Source organism: Ovis aries, chromosome 4 (assembly GCF_016772045.2).
Source record: "Ovis aries strain OAR_USU_Benz2616 breed Rambouillet chromosome 4, ARS-UI_Ramb_v3.0, whole genome shotgun sequence".
Lineage (NCBI taxonomy): Eukaryota > Metazoa > Chordata > Mammalia > Artiodactyla > Bovidae > Ovis > Ovis aries.
This window is the reverse complement of record NC_056057.1, coordinates 20,484,438-20,503,686: the sequence shown is the minus strand read 5'-3', so window position 1 is coordinate 20,503,686 and position 19,249 is coordinate 20,484,438. Positions and strand designations below refer to the sequence as shown.

Sequence of the window (19,249 nt, the reverse complement as noted above, 5' to 3'; positions counted from 1 at the left end):
TTTTAAGGAACCCCCACACTATTCTCCATAGTGGTTGTACCAATTTACATTCCATCCAATGGTGTAGGAGGGCTCCCTTCTCTCCACACCTTCTCTAGCATTTATTGTTTGTGGACTTTTTGACAATGACCGTTCCAATCAGTGTGACCTGGTTTTTTGATTTGCGTTTCTCTAATAAGTGATGTTGAGCATCTGGTGCTTTTTGGCCATCTGTACATCTTCTTTGGAGAAATGTTTATTTAGATCTTCCACCCATTTTTTAATTGTTTTTTTTAATATATTGAGTTTCATGGGCTCTTTGTATAATTTGAAGATTAATCTGTTGTCAGTGGCTTCCTTTGCAACTACTTTCTCCCATTCTATGGGCTATCCTTGTTTTGCTACGGTTTCCTTTGCTGTACAAAAGCTTTTGAGTTTAATGAGATGCAGTTTATTTATTTTTGTTTTTCATCTATGAATTGGATCCAAAAAGATATTGCTGCAGTTTGTGTCAAAGAGTGTTCTATGTTTTTCTCTAAGAGTGTTGTAGTATCAGGTCTTACATTTAGGTCTTTAATCCATTGTGTTTATTTTTGTATATGATGTTACTGTTCTAATTTCATTATTTTGCCTGTAGCTGTACCGTTTTTCCAGCACAAATTATTGAAGAGACTGCTTTTTCCCCGTTGTATATTCTTGTTTCCTTTGTCTTAGATTAGTTGACCATAGGTGCATGGGTTTATTTCTGGGCTTTCTAACCTATTCTATTGTATTTCTCTTTTTGTGCCATTACCATACTATTTTGATAACTGTAATGTTGTAATATCATCTGAAGTCAGACAGCCAGTTCTTCCATCTTTGTTTTTTTCTCTCAAGATTGTCTTGTCTATTCTGGGAGTTTTACATCCCCATACAAAGTTAAAAAAAAAAGTTTGTTCTAGTTCTATTAAAAATGTTGTTGGTAATTTGATTGGAATTGCATTGAATCTGTAGATTTCCTAGGGTAGTATTTTAACAGCATTGGTTCTTTCTATCTGAGAACATGATATATCTTTCCACCTGTTTGTGTCATCTATTTGATGATTTCTTTCATCAGCATCTTGTAGTTTTTAGGATACAAGTTTTTGTCTCCTTAGGTAAGTTTATTACTTTTGATACAGAGGTAAATAGGATTAGTTCCTTTAATTTGGCTTTCTGATCTTTTGTTGATAGTGTATAGAAATGCAACAAATTTCTGTGTGTTGATTTTGTATCCTACAACTTTACTGAATTCATTGATAAGTCCCAGTAGTTTTCTGGTTAAAGCCTGTATTACTCACCACGTCAGAGCCTAGATTTGCAATATGGCTGCTGTCAGGGAAGGAAGACGTTTTTTATCTCAGGGTCACTTGTTTCAGTTTTGCCTGGTATGTGAAAACAGGCTGAAGATAACAAAACAACGGTGGCAATGAAAAGAACAGAGTGTGGACATAAAAGATAAGCTTATTAAGGATGGAAGGAGTTTAAAAAAGATGATGAAAATGAAGGAAAATCCTGAAAAAAATGTATAGTATGAAGACCCTAATTTGTTTAAAGATATTTAAAAGTCAGTAGGTAATATATATATAGTAAGAGTAGGTGAAGCTAAAGATAACATTCTTATGAATTACATATAAATTGGTAAAAATAAAAACTGCACCAAATTTTCACGGTAAGTCAGTCCTTATTCTAGACTGTTACACTGGAGAGAAGCTAAAATCAGCTATGCAGAAACACAAGGCATTTCTAAGCACTGGGGTGAGCCAGTGGGAAAACACTGGAGCATGTTAGAGGAGACTGATCAACGGGATGTTTTGAGCACATAGAGTTACTCCTGAGTCTGCAGATGTTTTTGTGTTTGTGTGATTAGATCGTCTGTGTTTGCTACTTGGTACCCAATGAAGAAACCAACCTACAGAGACTGGGAAATCAGGACACTATCTTTGATGTTTCCATGACAGAGATGGTTCCCAACTCTTGAGAAAGACATTTGCTGGGTTGTAAAACACTGACAAGAGGCTAGGAGAAGATTTACACTGATTTCAAAGAGGCAGAAAGGAAATTTACAATTAAAATTTTTCCAAAATAAATTATCTAAGAGAAGGGAGGTCAAGGGCCCAGAGTCAGGAAGAAATCTGTCTAAAATTTAGTCAAGCTGAGGGTAATGTTAAGGCTGTCTTAGTTACATTCTATTAATAGTAATCTGACAATTGGAAATGTATAATACCAGTGGCTTTTTCAGGAAAACAACAAATGTTCTGGGCTTTCCAATTCATTTTTTTCCTTATCCAACAAATATTTACTGCAAAACTCTTTTAAGTCTTAACAATAACTGAAAGAAGGGATCCAGATATAAAGATGTTGAATAAGAAGAGATCTCTGGTCAGAAGGTTCTCATAGGCTAATGGGGGAAAGGTGAGTAAACAGATAATTGTAAACAGTTTTCAACAATGTTATGTTTACAAAACTGCGAACAGAGAGGATAGCGCGTAACTCCACCTGGACAGTTGAAGAAAGTCAGAGGAGGTTCGTAGAGGAAGGAAATCCAGTCCTAAAGGACGACTTAGCAAGACGTGGGGCAGTGAGGCGTGGAGAACCATGTACACGAAATGACAGAGGAGCAAGAAAGCAGCGTGTCGGTTCCTGGAAAAGCAAATGGCTCTCGTGGCGGGACTTCAGGGAAACCACGAGGCAGTGATGAGGAAGGAGGATGTTTTGTTTTCTGCCCTAGTGAGAATTTGGCCTTCAGCTGATAGGTATTGGGAAGACTGTGATGCTCATATTTGCATTTTAGAAATACCCCCTTGGGGTCAGGCTGGGTGATGGGCTGCGGAGGGAATGCCATGCTGCGGGGGACCAGAGCAAAGTGGGCAGTGATCTGGAAGAGAACATGGGGTCAGGCAATACTGAGCACATCAAATAAATCAGACCTGCTACTGAATGTGATCACAGAAGGAGTGCAGAGATTAAAACTGATTTAAAAACTTCTCTTTGAAGTAGAAGAGATGTGTAGCATCTCTTCAAGAAGGGGAATGAAAAAGAGTTACATAAGTTATGGGTCTTTTACTTCAATAAGTAGAGAGTGATTCTGAACCTACATATCTTACAGCTGTTTTAAAGTTCAGATAAGATGGTTATTTTAAAATGTTTTCTAGGAGATGTAGGCAAATAGGATCCTCCATTCTTTTCCTATCTCAATTCCCATCTCAATTCTTTATTACGTTTATATTGATTGTCAATATATAAGTAAGTATATAAATAATAGCTTTCACTTTCAAAAGTCCATATGAATTTTTAAGACAATTTCTGAAGAATACATTAGACATCAACAACTCAATAATAATTCTTACGGTGGCTCTAGAGTTTGTATATGTCTGGCAAGAGGAATCTGATCCCAAAGTTACAATATTAGAGACTTTCTAACTAGTGTGATTTAAAGTATATATATATTGACTGTATATCTGGTTTTCCTCTACTTTGATTTCTCCATTCTGCTTACCCGCATCTCAGTTTCATTGCACTGATGAATTCTGATTTTACAATGCCTTCTGGAGGTGTATTGCACACAGTACTACTGGGACCGTTAAAAATCAACTATAACAATCTCCATATTTCTATGACTAAAAAATAATCAGGGTGATGCAAGTGACATTTATGGAATAGGACTAAATATATTTTTACAATAAAATATAGTTTATTATATTTTAATGTATCATATACATTCAAAATGTATTTAATGTATTAGTGTTGTGTTCTTAGTGACTCAGCTCCTAAACTAGAAAAACCTTGACTCCATAAAAACCTTCATAAACCAAGGTTTGTCTTTTATATTACATTTACGCTTCACCACAATGAGTACAATAAACTTTTAGTATATACTTTTTCCAAGCAAAGAAAAAGTCTTAACTTCTGACCTCAGTTCTCATCGTGTTTTATTTCTCTGGAAATCTTAATGAATTTTTAGTTTAATTACTTCAAGCAGATGTTCAGTTCTCTTATAATATACTAAGAAACAGCAGAATGAAAGGAGATACTTTAGAAGAGTTAGATTTTGGTGGTATCTATGAAAATAGATTAAACAAGGGGACATTTGGGAGTTACTTCAAAGATGAAAAATACATGTTTAAATGGATTGAAATGGCAAATTATTAAGAATATTCTTAGGATTATATTTGTGAAGAAAAATGTTAAATGGGTATCACCAACTTAAATATTTAAATATATTTTTGAGTTCATAAAAATAAACTCAGGCATTTTCATCTTATTCCTCAACTTCTTGTTATGGGTTTCACAAACAAGGTTGAACAAAATATGCTTCAGTTAAGGCATCAGAGCAAGACTAAATTGTAATACGTAGACAATGATTCATTCCTTTATTTCTGTGTTATACATTTCATGTAAAATATGCATATTTTTAAGATTTGGTTAAAATGTCCAAAGCTTGATGTGGACTGAGGGGATGAGTATGTTATCTAAACGCAACGCAGTCCTTCCAAATTTTTCATGTTGGAAATGCCAAAAAATATAGCATATTTAATACAGGAAGGCAAGCATGAGGAGGATTCTAAATGTTGGCATCACATTCAGAATAACAAGAAATTAACCTCAGAAAAGGCTTCCCTGGTGGCTCAGACAAAAGAATCTGCCTGCAATGCCGGAGACCCAGGTTTGATCCCTGGGTTGGGAAGAGCCCCTGGAGAGGGAAATGGCAACCCACTCCAGTATTCTTGCCTGGAGAATCCTGTGGACAGAGGAGCCTGGTAGGCTTCAGTCCACAGGACTGCAAAGAGCCAGGACACAACTGAGCGAGTAGCACTTCACTTCAACTTCAGAAAGATTAAAGGAAAAACGAAACAAAACAAAAAAGAAACAGGTTGTGTTCTGTGCCTGAATGAGTCGTAGAACAATGCTAGTCGCCGTAATGATAATCAGATGTGCCTGCCTGGAGTTATGGGGATGCATATTCAGATAATCAGAGTCTCAGATGGTTCTATAATGGAGACATATGGTGGTTGAAAGGGTCCTAATAATAGGGGGGTTGATATGGAAAAATGGAATTTCCATTTCTATGGAAAGATTATAAATTAACCTGATATTTTATATCTTTATGTTTGATTCACTGCTATATTTTCTCTGATAGTGTCATGCAAACAGTTTTTATCTCCTTAAAATAATGTTTATGTATATGTAATCATATGGAAATGTTAATTGGACTTATTGTGGTGACTGTATATACCTAAAATTAATGTAGCGTTATATGTCAATTATACCTAAAAAAAAAAAAGATTGTTGTCACAATTAGCTGGGATGATGTGTATAATATTCGTGGCACAGTGCCTGACCAAGGATGGGCAGTCAGTAACTATTCATTGAATGACTGTTTTCACCCAGATATAGAGGCTTAAAAGGGTGTCTGACAGAGAAATGAATGATGTTAGGTATGAAATCTGGATGCATTTGTTTTATATGCTTCTCTTTCACAAGGCAGTTTGGTTCCAATCAAACCAGAAGAGAATAGGGGCTGAAAAATCTTAAAGCAATCCTTTTCTAACTTTACCTGCATACAGATCACCCAGGAATCATTTGAAAATGAAATTCACAATTTATGAGTGGTAACTGAGAGACTGCATTTCTGGCAAACTCCGGATTGTGCTACTGGCCATCCTCTGCATACACCTTAGCACAGTCCTCAAGCAGTGGAATACATGGCCATTGAAGAAATACTGTGCTTAAACTCATATGCGTCTAGTTCAGCCTTCTGTTCCCTAGAACAGTAACTTCAGGTTAATTAATTTATCTGTTTACATAGCAGAAGATTATTTCATGTCTACTAGGTGACTGGTGCTCTTTGGGTTCTAAGTATAAAATAATGAGCAAGGCAGATAAGAATCATGCCCTTATCAAACTCATACTCTAGTAGCAGGATCAGATACTAGACATGTAAACAATTCATTACAATAGTTTCTAGTGAAACTAGAAAATGAGGCTTTAAATTATTAGACTTGCTCACTAGTGAGTAAGACTCACTAAAATGAAAATAAAATGAAGCTACTATGAAATTGTATCTGGTCAGTCTCTGATAGCTCAGTTGGTAAAGAATCCTCCTGCAGTGCAGAAGACCCCATTTCAATTCCTGGGTTGGAAAGATCCCCTGGAGAAGGGAAAGGGTACCCACTTCAGTATTCTGGCCTGGAGAATTCCATGGACTGTATTCCATGGGAACACAAAGAGTCGGACACAACTAAGCGACTTTCACTTTCAAAGCTCCCCTCGCAGGGAGACAACTGAACTGAAACCTGCATGGTGAGAAGCAGTCTACTGTGTGAGGATCTGAAAGATTCCTGAAAAGTGAAGAGCAACGAGGCAACAGTGAAATTGGTCTGTAGGAGGAAAGGGGAAAAAGCCACTGTGGCTTTTTAGTACTGGTATTTGGATGCAAGACCAAGATGGGCAATCAGGAGCCGTTAGGGGACAAACAGGCAAGGTCACATGTGACAGAGCTCAGGGGGCAGGGGAGGAGTAAACTAAACGCTGAAATCTTGGAGGTCAGATCCAAAGTGGATCTTCAGAGCTCCACAGCGGGTTAAGGAGACTCTAGAAGGAATGCAACTACAGGAAAATATATTAACACGTAACTAAACCAAAAATGATGAGTGAAAAAGAGCTGACATCAGATGTGGGACACAAGTTGAAAAAAAAAATTCAGAAAGCAAAAAAGGTTAAAATTGTATATCTCTTAGGCTTAAACTATGAGAGAAAGTGAAGTCAAAGTGTCAGTTACTCAGTCGTGTCCTTCTTTGCGACCTCATAGTCTGTAGCCCACCAGGCTCCTCTGTCCATGGGATTTCCCAGGCAAGAGTACTGGAATGGGTTGCCATTTCCTTCTCCCTGGGATCTTCCCGACCCAGAGATCAAACCTGGGTCTCCTGCATTGTAGGCAAATTCTTTACTGCTTGAGCCACGAGGGAACTCAGATTTATGCTATGTGCAACAGAAATATATTACTTATGTCATCCAAATTAATGTAATAACACACAGGTAGCAGTCTTTCCTCAAATGCTACAGAATGAATTAAATTTTTCTGAGTAAAAATGATTAGGTAACTATTATAGAAAACAAAACTGTAGCCCCAAACTTGCCTTACATTTTACAGACTATTGGAAACAAAAGTGGGTAAAAGTAGATGAAACAATAAAAGATAACAACAAAGGAAATAAAACATATGCAAGTCACTCTTTGCACTAACAAAAAAAATCTAGTAAACACTAGAGTCATCATTGTTATTTAAATGATAAAATACTACATGCCTTGTATTATAATGATTTTTGTACTCTACCCTATAATCTGTCATGTCATTTATGGGATATAAGGCAAACTCAAAAGAGATCTCGATGGTCAGAGTAACTAAAGGAGAATGAATGATGTAATGATGACTCAGCTTCATTTTAGTGAGTCTTACTAGTGAGCAAGTCTAATACTTTAAATCCTTGCAAACTAGTGATTGTTAACATGTAAGTGCATTATAATTGACTTTTGATTTTGCCTGATGATTTAAAGCCCTACAAACTAGTAGCTATTTAATATGTTAGAGCATTTCCAATTGACTTCTGATTTTTTTGTCTTGTTTTTAAAATATATGAATAAATGACTGTCCATTAAAATGATCCTTCTAACCCTCCATCAGTGACGAAGCTGAGTTGTCTGCTTATAACAATGAACAAACGCAAGATTATCACCTTTTCTCATCTGAATGCATAATGCCTTAAAGCACACATTTCTGATATACTCATCCAGAATTATGGATATAGCCTATGGAAAAATGGCAAATTAATTTTGCTTGTTTGTATTTTGTGTTACTCTGTTTGAATGACCTCATTAGCTCCTACGCTTACCAGCTATCCAACAGAGTTCTGACTTTTTTCATACTGTATTTTGATCACTTATTTGTAATTATTCTAGGTTTCTTTGGCATTTATTAACAGCAACAAAATTTTCTTTCTCATTGGCCTTTTGTATGTCTCACTTCATTCACTCGAAAAACACCAAATAAGTGCCAGACTCTAGGGCTTTGGGGTAACAGGAAGACTGAAGTGAGATGAAGCCAGAAACGGAAGCAAGAGCCATGGGGTTTGAAGTCTCATAAACTTTTGAGAAATCTAGCCTTATCTTAAGAGCAGAAGGAAACTACTGAAGAGCTTTAAGCACTGGAGTGACATCTTGCTTCTGCTATTTGTGTACCTTGTTTTTTTCTCCCCTTTCAAAATGGGATCGCTATAGCCGGTGGTTTTATAATACTGTCCTATTTATGCTTCCTGTTTATTTCCAGCTAACAAAGTCATTTTTAAATGAAAGAAAAAGGTTGCCAGTTGTACAAAAATAAATTCCCTGGGAGACACAGAAGTTTACAAATAGCGACTATGAGTTGGTTTCATGAAAACAAATGGTACATGCTATGGATAGAATCCTTTGTGAATGATGGCTCATCTCCAACAATTAAATAAACGGGGTAAACATAGTTCACTGATGTTCTTTATTTCAGAGATTAATATCTATAAATATCATTTCCTGGGCAGGTATGACAGCATAAAATACTTGAAGCAATGCGTTTTGTCTACATACCTAAGCATTGATAATAAAAAAGCTTCATTTGGGGATCTGTTTATTCATTCCTGGTATTTCTTTAACATCTGGCTGTAGTAGACAGTGACTCTTTTTTGTTGTTGTTGGCTTTTAACAGAGAACAAAAGGAAAGTAAGCTAATTTATTCTGGTGCCCGTCTGGTTTCAGTAGCTCATTTTACATTATTTTAAAATGATGGACTGTTGGTGATGATGTCTTTCCCAGGAGAAGAAGTTGACAGACAGCTGTGCAGAGACGCCATCTTCCCCATCCCCGTTGCCTGCGATGTGCCCTGTCCCAAGGACTGTGTGCTCAGCATGTGGTCAACGTGGTCCTCCTGCTCTCACACCTGCTCAGGAAAAACCACAGAAGGAAAACAGATACGAGCGCGGTCCATCCTGGCCTATGCAGGAGAGGAAGGTAAGGTTACCAGCTTCAGAAGGGACTCAGATCTCTTCCAGAAGCTGGTATGCCTTTCATTGTGTGTACAGCCTGGATACAGTGATAGTTCCACAAAAATCAGCTTCCTGAAACCCAGGAAACCAAGGAGCTGTAATATCTGTTGACATATTAGGCAGCTTGCTCCTGTTCCTTAATATTAGCCTTGAACATAGATCTTTAGAAAAAGAGAAAAGACTTTGAAAAATGAATTCACTTTTCCTTCCCTCCCTCCTAATAACTCAGGTTCTTTCTACTTCAAAGTGTTAAACTTGTGGAGAAATCTGAAAATGACTCCTTAAATTCAAAATGACAGGTTTCATTGTTTTCTCATTTTAGTAGTCAGTTTTTCCCAGTGAAATCCTATTCTACCTTCTCATAACTACTAAACTTTATTTAAAATAATCACCACCATGACTGTTGCTTGACTGAAAATGACATGGATTTTCTACCATTCAGGTTTTTGAACATAGGCTCTGAGTCTCATATGTAGATTGTGTTCACTTTTAAAATATGTTGCTCCTAAATCACTTCATGCTATTGGGTGAATAAAGCACAAGTTTTTCATGTATTCATACCATGCAAGCTCCGTTGTCAAGAAATACAAGGCTCTTGGTTATGGTCTCTCAAGTTTGTATCTGAATGCTAATTTGGCCTCTGTGTGACTGGGTGAGATAATGTCATACTTAATCTTGTCATTCTGGAAAATAACACAGGAGTAAGGAAAACACAGAAATAAGTCAAGATCTGTCACGTGTCACATGTTCTGTCTCAAGAATATAGGCATATGCTATTTAATATAGGCTGAATGACTATTTTCATTCACATTTAACACTAGTTAACGATTTCTATTTGTAGTAAGCACATGTTTCTTTATGTATACCCCTAGTTAATCAATTTTGGAAGAGTTTTCACATTGCCTATTTCATTTTCCTGTTTATGAAACATTTTAATGATAGAAATCTGCTCATGTACTTTTTTAATCAAATTTGCTTTCTTTGTAGGTTATTCTGTGCAAAAATATAAGGCCAAAAATATGTTGGCCTTAAGGCATAGGAGAAAATGTAACATATTTAAAATAGTCAACCTGTGAGAAAATTTAGAATTTTTGAAGTGTCCAAACACTTTTTTCTTGTCACCTCAATATAAACGTAATTTTTTGCTGCCAAAATAAGAATGTATTTGTGGAACCTAATAGAAAACAGAGAACCTTTCCAAGAAAAAATTATATTCCTTATGTTGTCAGACAATAACTCTAACCTTGTATAGATTATATTCAGACTTCACACTCTATCAGCTCAAATTATGTCTTGGGCTTCATTAAAATTAGATCTGTGGTCACCCTGCTTCCTATAAATCCATTATACTCTGCAGACACTTGCTGTGTGACTAGTAATGAGTGACTTTTCACCCTATGAGTCACATGGCTGAGATTTTGCCATGCTTGCAGAACTCACCAGATCATTATTTCCGTAGACATGATGCTTCACACTGAAAGGTCATGAAATGCTTTAAAGGCAGGAATTTATGATTGCTCTTTGGTATGTATCATCTGCTTAGTTTGAAAGGATGGAACTTGGATAATTTTTAATGAAGGCTAACAGCTGCATCATAAGAAACACACGCTGGAGAATTATAAATGTATAAATAATTAATCATAAAGGTCAGGTGAATGTCACTCAGTTGTGTCCGACTCCTTGAGACCCCGTGGACTATACAGTCCATGAAATTCCCCAGACCAGAATACTGGCTACAGAAAGGTAGCCTTTCTCTTCTCCAGGGGATATCCCCAACCCAGGGATCCAACCCAGGTATCCCATATTGCAGGCGGATTCTTTACCAGCTGAGCTACAAGGGAAGCCCGTGAACTCAAAACATTATTTTAAGTGGAAACTGTAGAGGAGATTCAGTCAATGGAGAATCTGCTGTTATCTGTCTCTGTTAATAACAGCTACAGAAACTAGTATCATTATGTGAAATATTTGATGAAGAATTAATAACTTATTTGCTTGACACTGAAACACATTTTCTTTCCTTCAAAATAAGTCTTTTCTAATTCTGAAGCTATTTTTAAAATTATTTAGAAACTAATTTGCAAGAAGTTTTAAGATACATTTCCCTGCCAATTAGATAACCTTTTTATAATTCTGCACAAAATCTATATTTTCTATTATTCCCCGAGAATTAATACTTGTACGTGTCATGTGTGCATGTATCTAAGTCGCTTCAGTTGTTTCTGACTCTGCAACACCGTGGACCATAGCCCGCCAGGCAAGAATACGAGTGGGTTGCCATACCCACCCCCAAGAGATCTTCCCAACCCGAGAATCGAACGTCTCCATCATTAACAGATGGGTTCTTTACCACTAGCGCTATCTGGGAAGCCTGATCTTCTTAATTATCTGTGGATCAGAATATTACTATGATAACCTTAAGGGTAAAGATTACATTAATAAAATTATGTATTGATTGTTTAGACATGAAATTAAATGATTTTCTGATGAAATAACTTACAAGTTCATGTGCAAAGCATTTGTCTGGATTTACAAAATAAATGCTATAACCTATTCATTTGTACTTTTATCTCAGTAAAAATGTCACCATTATACATGATACTGGAGATTATATAACCTCTGTATTGATGAAGTCAAAGTTGTACTGCAGTAAGCCCATAAATTCAGTAACTTAATAGAACAATTTTTTTCCCTCTTGGGAATTTTGCTACAGTGATAGGTAACTCTCCATGACAGTTTGTCCCCCATGAAATGTCTCAGCATTGCGCCTCCGTATGAAAGCCTACCTCAGAATCTTCATGCGAGAAGAAGATAGCTGGGGACTCTTTATCTGTTTTAAGAGAGTCAGCAACTAAATTCTTTCATCCAGAGTGATTTATATCATTCCAACTGACATTTCATTATCAAAGCAGGTCATATACTCATGACTTGAATTTGAACCTAATTTCAGCAGGGGCAGGGGAAATACATTCCTACTGTGTGCTGGAAAGAAAGGAGTGCTGGCTATTGACCTTACCCCTGGTTTATCAGTCTTCTTTTGTATATGTGTCTGTGTATCTACCTCTATTTCTGTGTGCATTTATATCTATGTGTGTATATATAAGTGTGTGAGATACAGGAGTATTCCATATGACCCCAATGAACTAGACACACTCTCCATTGTTAAAATGTTCTGACTCATTCTTTTCTTATTCCTATTAAAAGAATGGTAAAATAATAGAATAGCACTTCCCTTTACCTCATGCTATACTTTCTTTTCCCTTTCCTTCCTGTCCTTTCTAGGCTCTTTAGCTCCCTTCATGAACAGCTTTATCTGCAAAGTTATTAAGTGGAGCCAAACAGTTGAGCATCTGTGCAGCAGGTGGGCAGGAGGGGGTGGTCTGTAGTGATCCAGGGTGGGTTGTCAGAGCCCAGCCTGAGTGAGGTGGGCATCCCCAGTGAGAAAAGGGTGGCCTGACCTGAAATGTCAGAGACACTGAGAAGTCTAAAGGGAGGGGCACATGGATTGCACAAGAGAGTGAAAGCACAAACAGGATGAAGAGAGAATCTCAGTGTTGAGGAAACCAAGCCAGGGGGAGGTGTCGGAGCCACGCACGGTTGAGGAGGATTTCAATAAAGTGGAGTGGTTGAATGCAGGGTGTCAGAGTATGAGCAGAGTGATGAAGGTGGCCCATGGGGGGAGCAGTGAAGATGGCAGTGGGAGATTGGTGAGGGCAGTTGGTTGACCAAATAGGTACATGTATTAAACATAATAGTTGGGTTTCTTATTGCTAAAGAAGGGAGTTTTGAATATGTTAAGAAAGCAAACTAGAGTAAACCTTGTTGTATTATATTGGAATTTGAAGTTATCAGTGTGAATTCATGGTGTTCAATTTGTAAATCTATACATGAAAGTGAAAGTGTAGTCACTCAGTTGTGTCCAACTCTTTGCAACCCCATGGACTATACAGCCCATGGAATTCTCTAGGCCACAATACTAGAGTGGGTAGCCTTTCCCTTCTCCAGAAGATCTTCCCAACTCAGGGATCAAACCCAGGTCTCCTGCCTTGCGGGCAGATTCTTTACCATCTGAGCCACCAAGGAAACCCAAGAATTCTGGAGTGAGTAGCCTTCTCCAGGGGATCTTCCCAACCCAGAAATTGAACCAGGGTCTCCTACATTGCAGCCGAATTCTTTATCAATAGAGCTATCAGGGAAGTCCTAGACATAAAAATACATAAAATTCAAGTATAAGTAAGATATATATTCATATTATAGATGTATACATGTGTTAGCTCTGTTCCCTGAAATGACATGGGAGCAGTGGGACCCTATGAGCTAGTCAGTGCGTTCAGCACTGAGATCTTGGTGTCTAATACCATTCTCCAATGAAAGGAGCCAGGGCTTCTTGGAGAAATAGCTGATTCTAGGGCTGGGATAGCAAAAGTACAAGATGTGCCTGGAGGATCTTGTGCCAGAAAGAAAAGAAGAGGAAAATATTTCAAAAGGTCACACTATTGTATATATAAAATAGAGAACTAATAAGGACCTACCGTATAGCATAGAGAACTCTACTCAATATTCTATAATAAGCTATATGTGAAAAGAATCTGAAAAAAATGGATATACACACACATATATGTAACTGAATCGCTTTGCTTTATGCCCGAAGCTAACACAACATTGTAAACCAACTCTACTCCAGTATAAAATCAAAGTGAAATTAAAAAAAGGGCAGGGAAGCTAGCTTGAAGAGTCTCTCACTGGCCACATACAGGAGCACTGTGAATGCAAATTAACGATAATAGCTATTTCTATACATTAACTAAGGAAACCATGAATCCATACTTGATATAAATAAATTAATTGGAAGTCTGATGAAGAGCATTATATTTACAGTCTTAAGTACCCTTCTAATGAAGAAGTTTGACAGACACTATGTTAACCCAATAATCAAAGTTTACATCATCAGTAATGGGGCAGATACAAAGGATGTGTTCCTGGCATGGTACGGTGAGAACATGCTGTCATGTCCGTACCGTCCCTGTCAAAGATGCATCTTGTAGGATCTGATCATAAGGGAACATCTGACAGCCCCTACCTGGAAGAGAGTCTACAAAATAACTGGCCCCTGATCTTCAAAAGTGTCTAAGTTATGAAAATTAAGGAAAGATTGAGAAAGATTAAAGGAAACTAGCCGGACATAAGCTCTAAATGTAATAGTTGATTCTGAACCAGGTCCTTTTATTATAAAAAATGTTCTGAGATAATTGGCAAGTTTAAATGGGTCTGAGGACTGGATGGAAATAATGCATCAGTATTAATTGCCTAATCCTGAATATTGCATATGCTTATGTATAGGAAAATGCCCTTGATTGCAGGAAATACATACTGAAGTATTTCAGGTAATGGAGCATCATTTCAATAACTTCTTCCATATGATCGAGGGGAAAAAATTATTGGTAACATTTTAAATATCCCTATAGTTTGGGGGTTAGTTCAAGTTAAACATAAAAAATAATAGAATAAAAATAATTTGAATACAATTGCTTTTCATATAATCTTTGAGTAACAATATGTAACCTGTTATTTTGTGTATCAGCAGTAAACCAAAATGTCATAAAATGCCTCTTACTGAAATATTGTCATTTGGAAACCAAATCACAAATGGCATAATGGAAGATAGTTAATACAAAAATATTTCTTTTCAACTTGAAAATAAACTTGTGTGTATGTGTCTTACTTCAAAAGCCTTGACTTTTGGTTAAATAAGATTAATAATTTGCTTTTAGATTTGTTTGACACTTTGATGTAAAAATCTTTGTATAGTGTGAAAATACAGGATGGGTCCCAAGAGCTACTTTAGAATTATTTCAGGAATTCTAAAAGAATTCAATCCTTTAACACTTAAGTTTGACATATTTTTTATATAAATAATAGTATATTGAATTTTTTTTAATTAAAAATTGATGTTATATTTATGACCTTCTCTATTTTTTAGCTCATGTTGCAGGTTCTTAACAAACTTGGTTTAAAAGGAAAAATACGATTTTCAAAGTGTTTTCCATAAGTAAAACAACTTCTCTTCTCATTATAGTCAATTATCTTTAAAAAGCAAGCTATAAGAGAATATTATTTTTGCAGAGTTCAGAGTGACCTGATATTATAACTTGAGCCAAGTGTTAATGTGTCTTTCCACCTTCTTTGTACTTGCAGAAAACAGATGCAAATTGAAATAAAATTATGCCAGTTTTTCCTCAAATAATTAGTAGTCCTCAGAAGTTTTACTTTGCAGTATAAAACATTGAGGGGATAAATATTTCTGTTTTACCTTGTATCATTTTTACAGTGGAATGATGTTAGTTCTGAAAACCAGGAAGTACCTCTATTTCCTATAGAGGAATTTGAAGAGATCAGGATCTATTTTAAGTGTACATACACACATAACTCTGACTTCTAAGTAAATACTGCCACTTCCCCATCTGCCTGCTACTGACTTTGAAAGAGCAGTTCTGCTTCAGTTTGTTCCTACATGACCACCTCTTCAGTCTGTTCCTACAGTCTTGCAGGACTTATACAGACTCTACTGTGGGATATCTTTTGTCCCTTACTACAAGGGGAAAAAAAATGGAGCGGGTGGTGGCTGCCCCGATGTCTCTTGAGGTTCTCTGTAACTAACGCACTTCCAGTTAAACTCCCTGAAATCATGCCATTGCTTTTCACCCACCAGTAGTCTGCGTCAAAGGTATTATTGCTGCAATAGCAGGCAAAGCTACAAGTATCTTAAAATTGTAATTCACAGTACACTGTAACAGCCTGTTCTTACCCTGAGCCTAGTCCATTTTTTTAGCCTTATCGTCAGTTACTTCCCTATGTGAACTCTGCACTCCAGTTGACTGCATCAATATTGCTAATTCCCAGGGTCATACCTGCCTGAGTGCCTCAGCTTTTATTTAGTTTCTCTTCTGCTTAAATTAAATTTTCTCTTCCTCGTCTCTCTTCCCAGAACTCTGCTTATCGAACTCCTATTTCTTCAAAAGTCATCTCAATGCCTCATCTCAACAACCTTAGTCATTTTTAGTATCCCCCAAACTAATGTAATTTTAAACTTTTTAATCTCAGTTATACTGAATACCTCTTTTAACATAATTGTCATATTCTTTATCATTATATTATTGCATTCACCTAGAATTGTACTCAAGTCTTTGCATATATTATCACTCCTGTACTTCTCTCCACTGCATTGTAAGATCCTTGAGAGTAGCAAGAATTATTTCTATTTCTAACCCCTCTAGACTATCCCTTGAAGCATAGGTAACCATTGCATATTGCAGTCAGTTCATAGGTATTCAATTAATGTTTTGAAAAGGTCTTTTTTAAAAAAACACTTATTTATTTTATTTATTTCTTTGGCTGTGCCAGGGTCTTAGTTGTGATATACAGGATCTTTAGTGGCAGCATGTGGGACTAGTTCCCTGACCAGGGATCGAACACTGGCCTCCTGCATTGGAAGCTCAGAGTCTTAGCCAGTGAACCACAGGGGAAGTCCCTGAAAAGATTCTCTTTTGTTTCCTCTCCAGTCTGTCATCTAAATTGTAAGGACTTCAATGCCATACTCAAAAACAACAGCTCTGTTAAATGTCTCCTAACCAAGGTCTTTTGGGCTTGATGGTAGGGAGGAAAAGTCATATTTAGTTTCCGAGAGAAGTTTTGCATATTATAATTGGCATTTTTGTATGCACATGAAAGTTTATTTATATAGCAGAAGTTCATCAAAGTATTATAAAATCTTTCCTTTTGGTGAAATGATAGAAAGCCAAAATAGTCACATTAATATGAAGCATATATTTTTATGTATAAGACGATTTTAAAAAATACACTTATCACTGATTTTATCACAGGTGACATTTTATAATCTCAGTACTACAGGAATGGGAATATTCCCAGATGTCTGGAATTAAATCTTCCCATAAATAATAAATAAATTCAGTATCATAACTATCAATTTTTCAACCATAAAAGTATTCCCCAAACGACATGACAGTGCTGCAGTGACTGATTATCCAAGCCATGCTTTCCAAATTGCCACATAGTTATTATAATTAAGACCACACAGGGACTTATCTGTGCAAATATCTTGACACCACACCGAAAATGCTGATGTGGCTTTAATGTAGATTGGGGCAAGAAAATAAATAGTCTTTATGTTTGTAAACTAAACAGTTATCTTGCAGTTCCTGGATGCGTTATGCTGATGTTGTAGAAGCTCTTTTCTTATTATTTTTTTCAAAACCAACCAGTCAATTCCAATGTCAAAAATAATTCAGAGTTTTAAAATCACAACTTACATAGCATACATATATTCAAAGTAAAAATGGGGTAAGTAAAAACATTATTCAGTTGAGGAGGGGTAATTTCACTATTAAATAAGCAGATATAGTTTTAAATGGTTATGTAACAATGAACATATTTTTCTACAGTTAGCATGTGTTTTCCTGAGAAATACCATGGGATAAATCTAGAGCCTCAGGGAAGTCGGTAATAAGAGTGCTCATTTACTTCTCTCCAATCCAGTTAGCAGGTTTAGGAGCTGTCCCTATTCAGATACTAACCTTCTTGCTTCCCGGGTTGCTGAGCTGTGTGATGGGAGATAGGATATGAGCTGTGACAGATGTTTTCACCTTCATGAAGCAGGGGACAGTAATGAAATGCTGTTTAAGACAGGTTATTCTGATGTTGATCCCATGTTCAACATTGCATAAGTGACTATAAATTACAGTTAAATTATCACATGAATTGCCTACTGATTTACATGCTGAATAGAGGGATGTCCTTAGTCACAAATGAAATGATACCTAAAGATCAGCTCAGGGTGTGATTTTGCTTATTACTTTTACCCAGATCTCAAACTTTAGGAGCCATCCCCCATATTAATGTTAGTTGCTCAGTTGTGTCTGACTCTGTGACCCCATGGACTGTAACCTGCCAGGTTCCTCTGTCCACGGGATCCTCCAGGCAAGAATACTGGAGTGGGTTGCCATTCCCTTCTCCAGGAGATCTTCCCAACCCAGGGATCGAACCCAGGTCTCCTGCCATATTAGGGTCACTAGCTATTGAATCACTCTTTTTAACATTTTATACCTTTTAAAACTTGCTTTCCTAATATCTAAAACCCACCTCTTATTATGTTCAGTATTCCTCCATTTACTATCACAGATATGTATGATGAACAGCCAAGGTTCCACCGTTCCATGTGAACAGCCAGTTATTTTCTATTCTTAAAATGAAATCCAGAGACTACATAAGTGTGACTAGATCAAATTATCAATAAAGTAAACAATAAATTCCTCCAAATACTCTGTTTTTAATAGGATAAAGCTTTTTATTTTCAGAGCTGGCATCACAAATAGCATTTAGGTAAAAACAAAAAAACACCGGACTCCATAAATTCCCAACTGCTCCTGTGACTGCATCATTTAAGCTATCTGGACTCATCCGCTTCATAATTTTTAACTTGTTCAGCAGCTGTGGATGTAAAGTGAGATCCCACCTATAAAGTACTTATAATGGGGCCAGCATGTTAAAAAAGAGTTCCGTATTGACAACTCCACACCACATTCTATTGATTAAAAGACACATGTGTTTAACCCTTTATCATCTCTGTAATTACTGCATCTTATATTAGGTTCATTTTAAAATCACTGTGGCCAAGCAACAGTTATAGATGTCATTGCTAGTACTTGGGAATTTCATTGTTATTCCTCAGAGCAATCAGTTCAGTTCAGTTCAGTCGCTCAGTCGTGTCCGACTCTCTGCGACCCCACGAATCACAGCACGCCAGGCCTCCCTGTCCATCACCAACTCCCGGAGTTCACTCAGACTCACGTCCATCAAGTCAGTGATGCCCTCCAGCCATCTCATCCTCGGTCATCCCCTTCTTCTCCTGCCTCCAATCCCTCCCAGCATCAGAGTCTTTTCCAATGAGTCAACTCTTCGCATGAGGTGGCCAAAGTACTGGAGTTTGGCCATAATATTTCTACCAAAAACAAAGAAATAAAAACAGGTAAGGGCCATTTGAGGAAGGAAAATAAACCCTCCCTTGGTTGCTAGCTTAAATCTTTCATTGACAAACATCTTCTGGTACAATTAAAAATGGAGCCACATTAGAACTTAGAAATAGGTACCAGTATCCTGGAAAAAAA

At 36.8% G+C, this 19,249-nt stretch overlaps 1 protein-coding gene across 1 annotated transcript in view; it reads left to right on the top strand.

Annotated features, from left to right (window-relative positions):
- The window catches only part of THSD7A (thrombospondin type 1 domain containing 7A), a 484,905-nt gene that overhangs the window by 368,960 nt on the left and 96,696 nt on the right, over positions 1-19,249 (top strand). Inside the window, exon 7 of the mRNA XM_015095205.4 lies at positions 8,842-9,036. Within this exon, the coding sequence (XP_014950691.3) occupies positions 8,842-9,036 (195 nt within the window). The remainder of the gene's footprint in view (positions 1-8,841; positions 9,037-19,249) is intronic.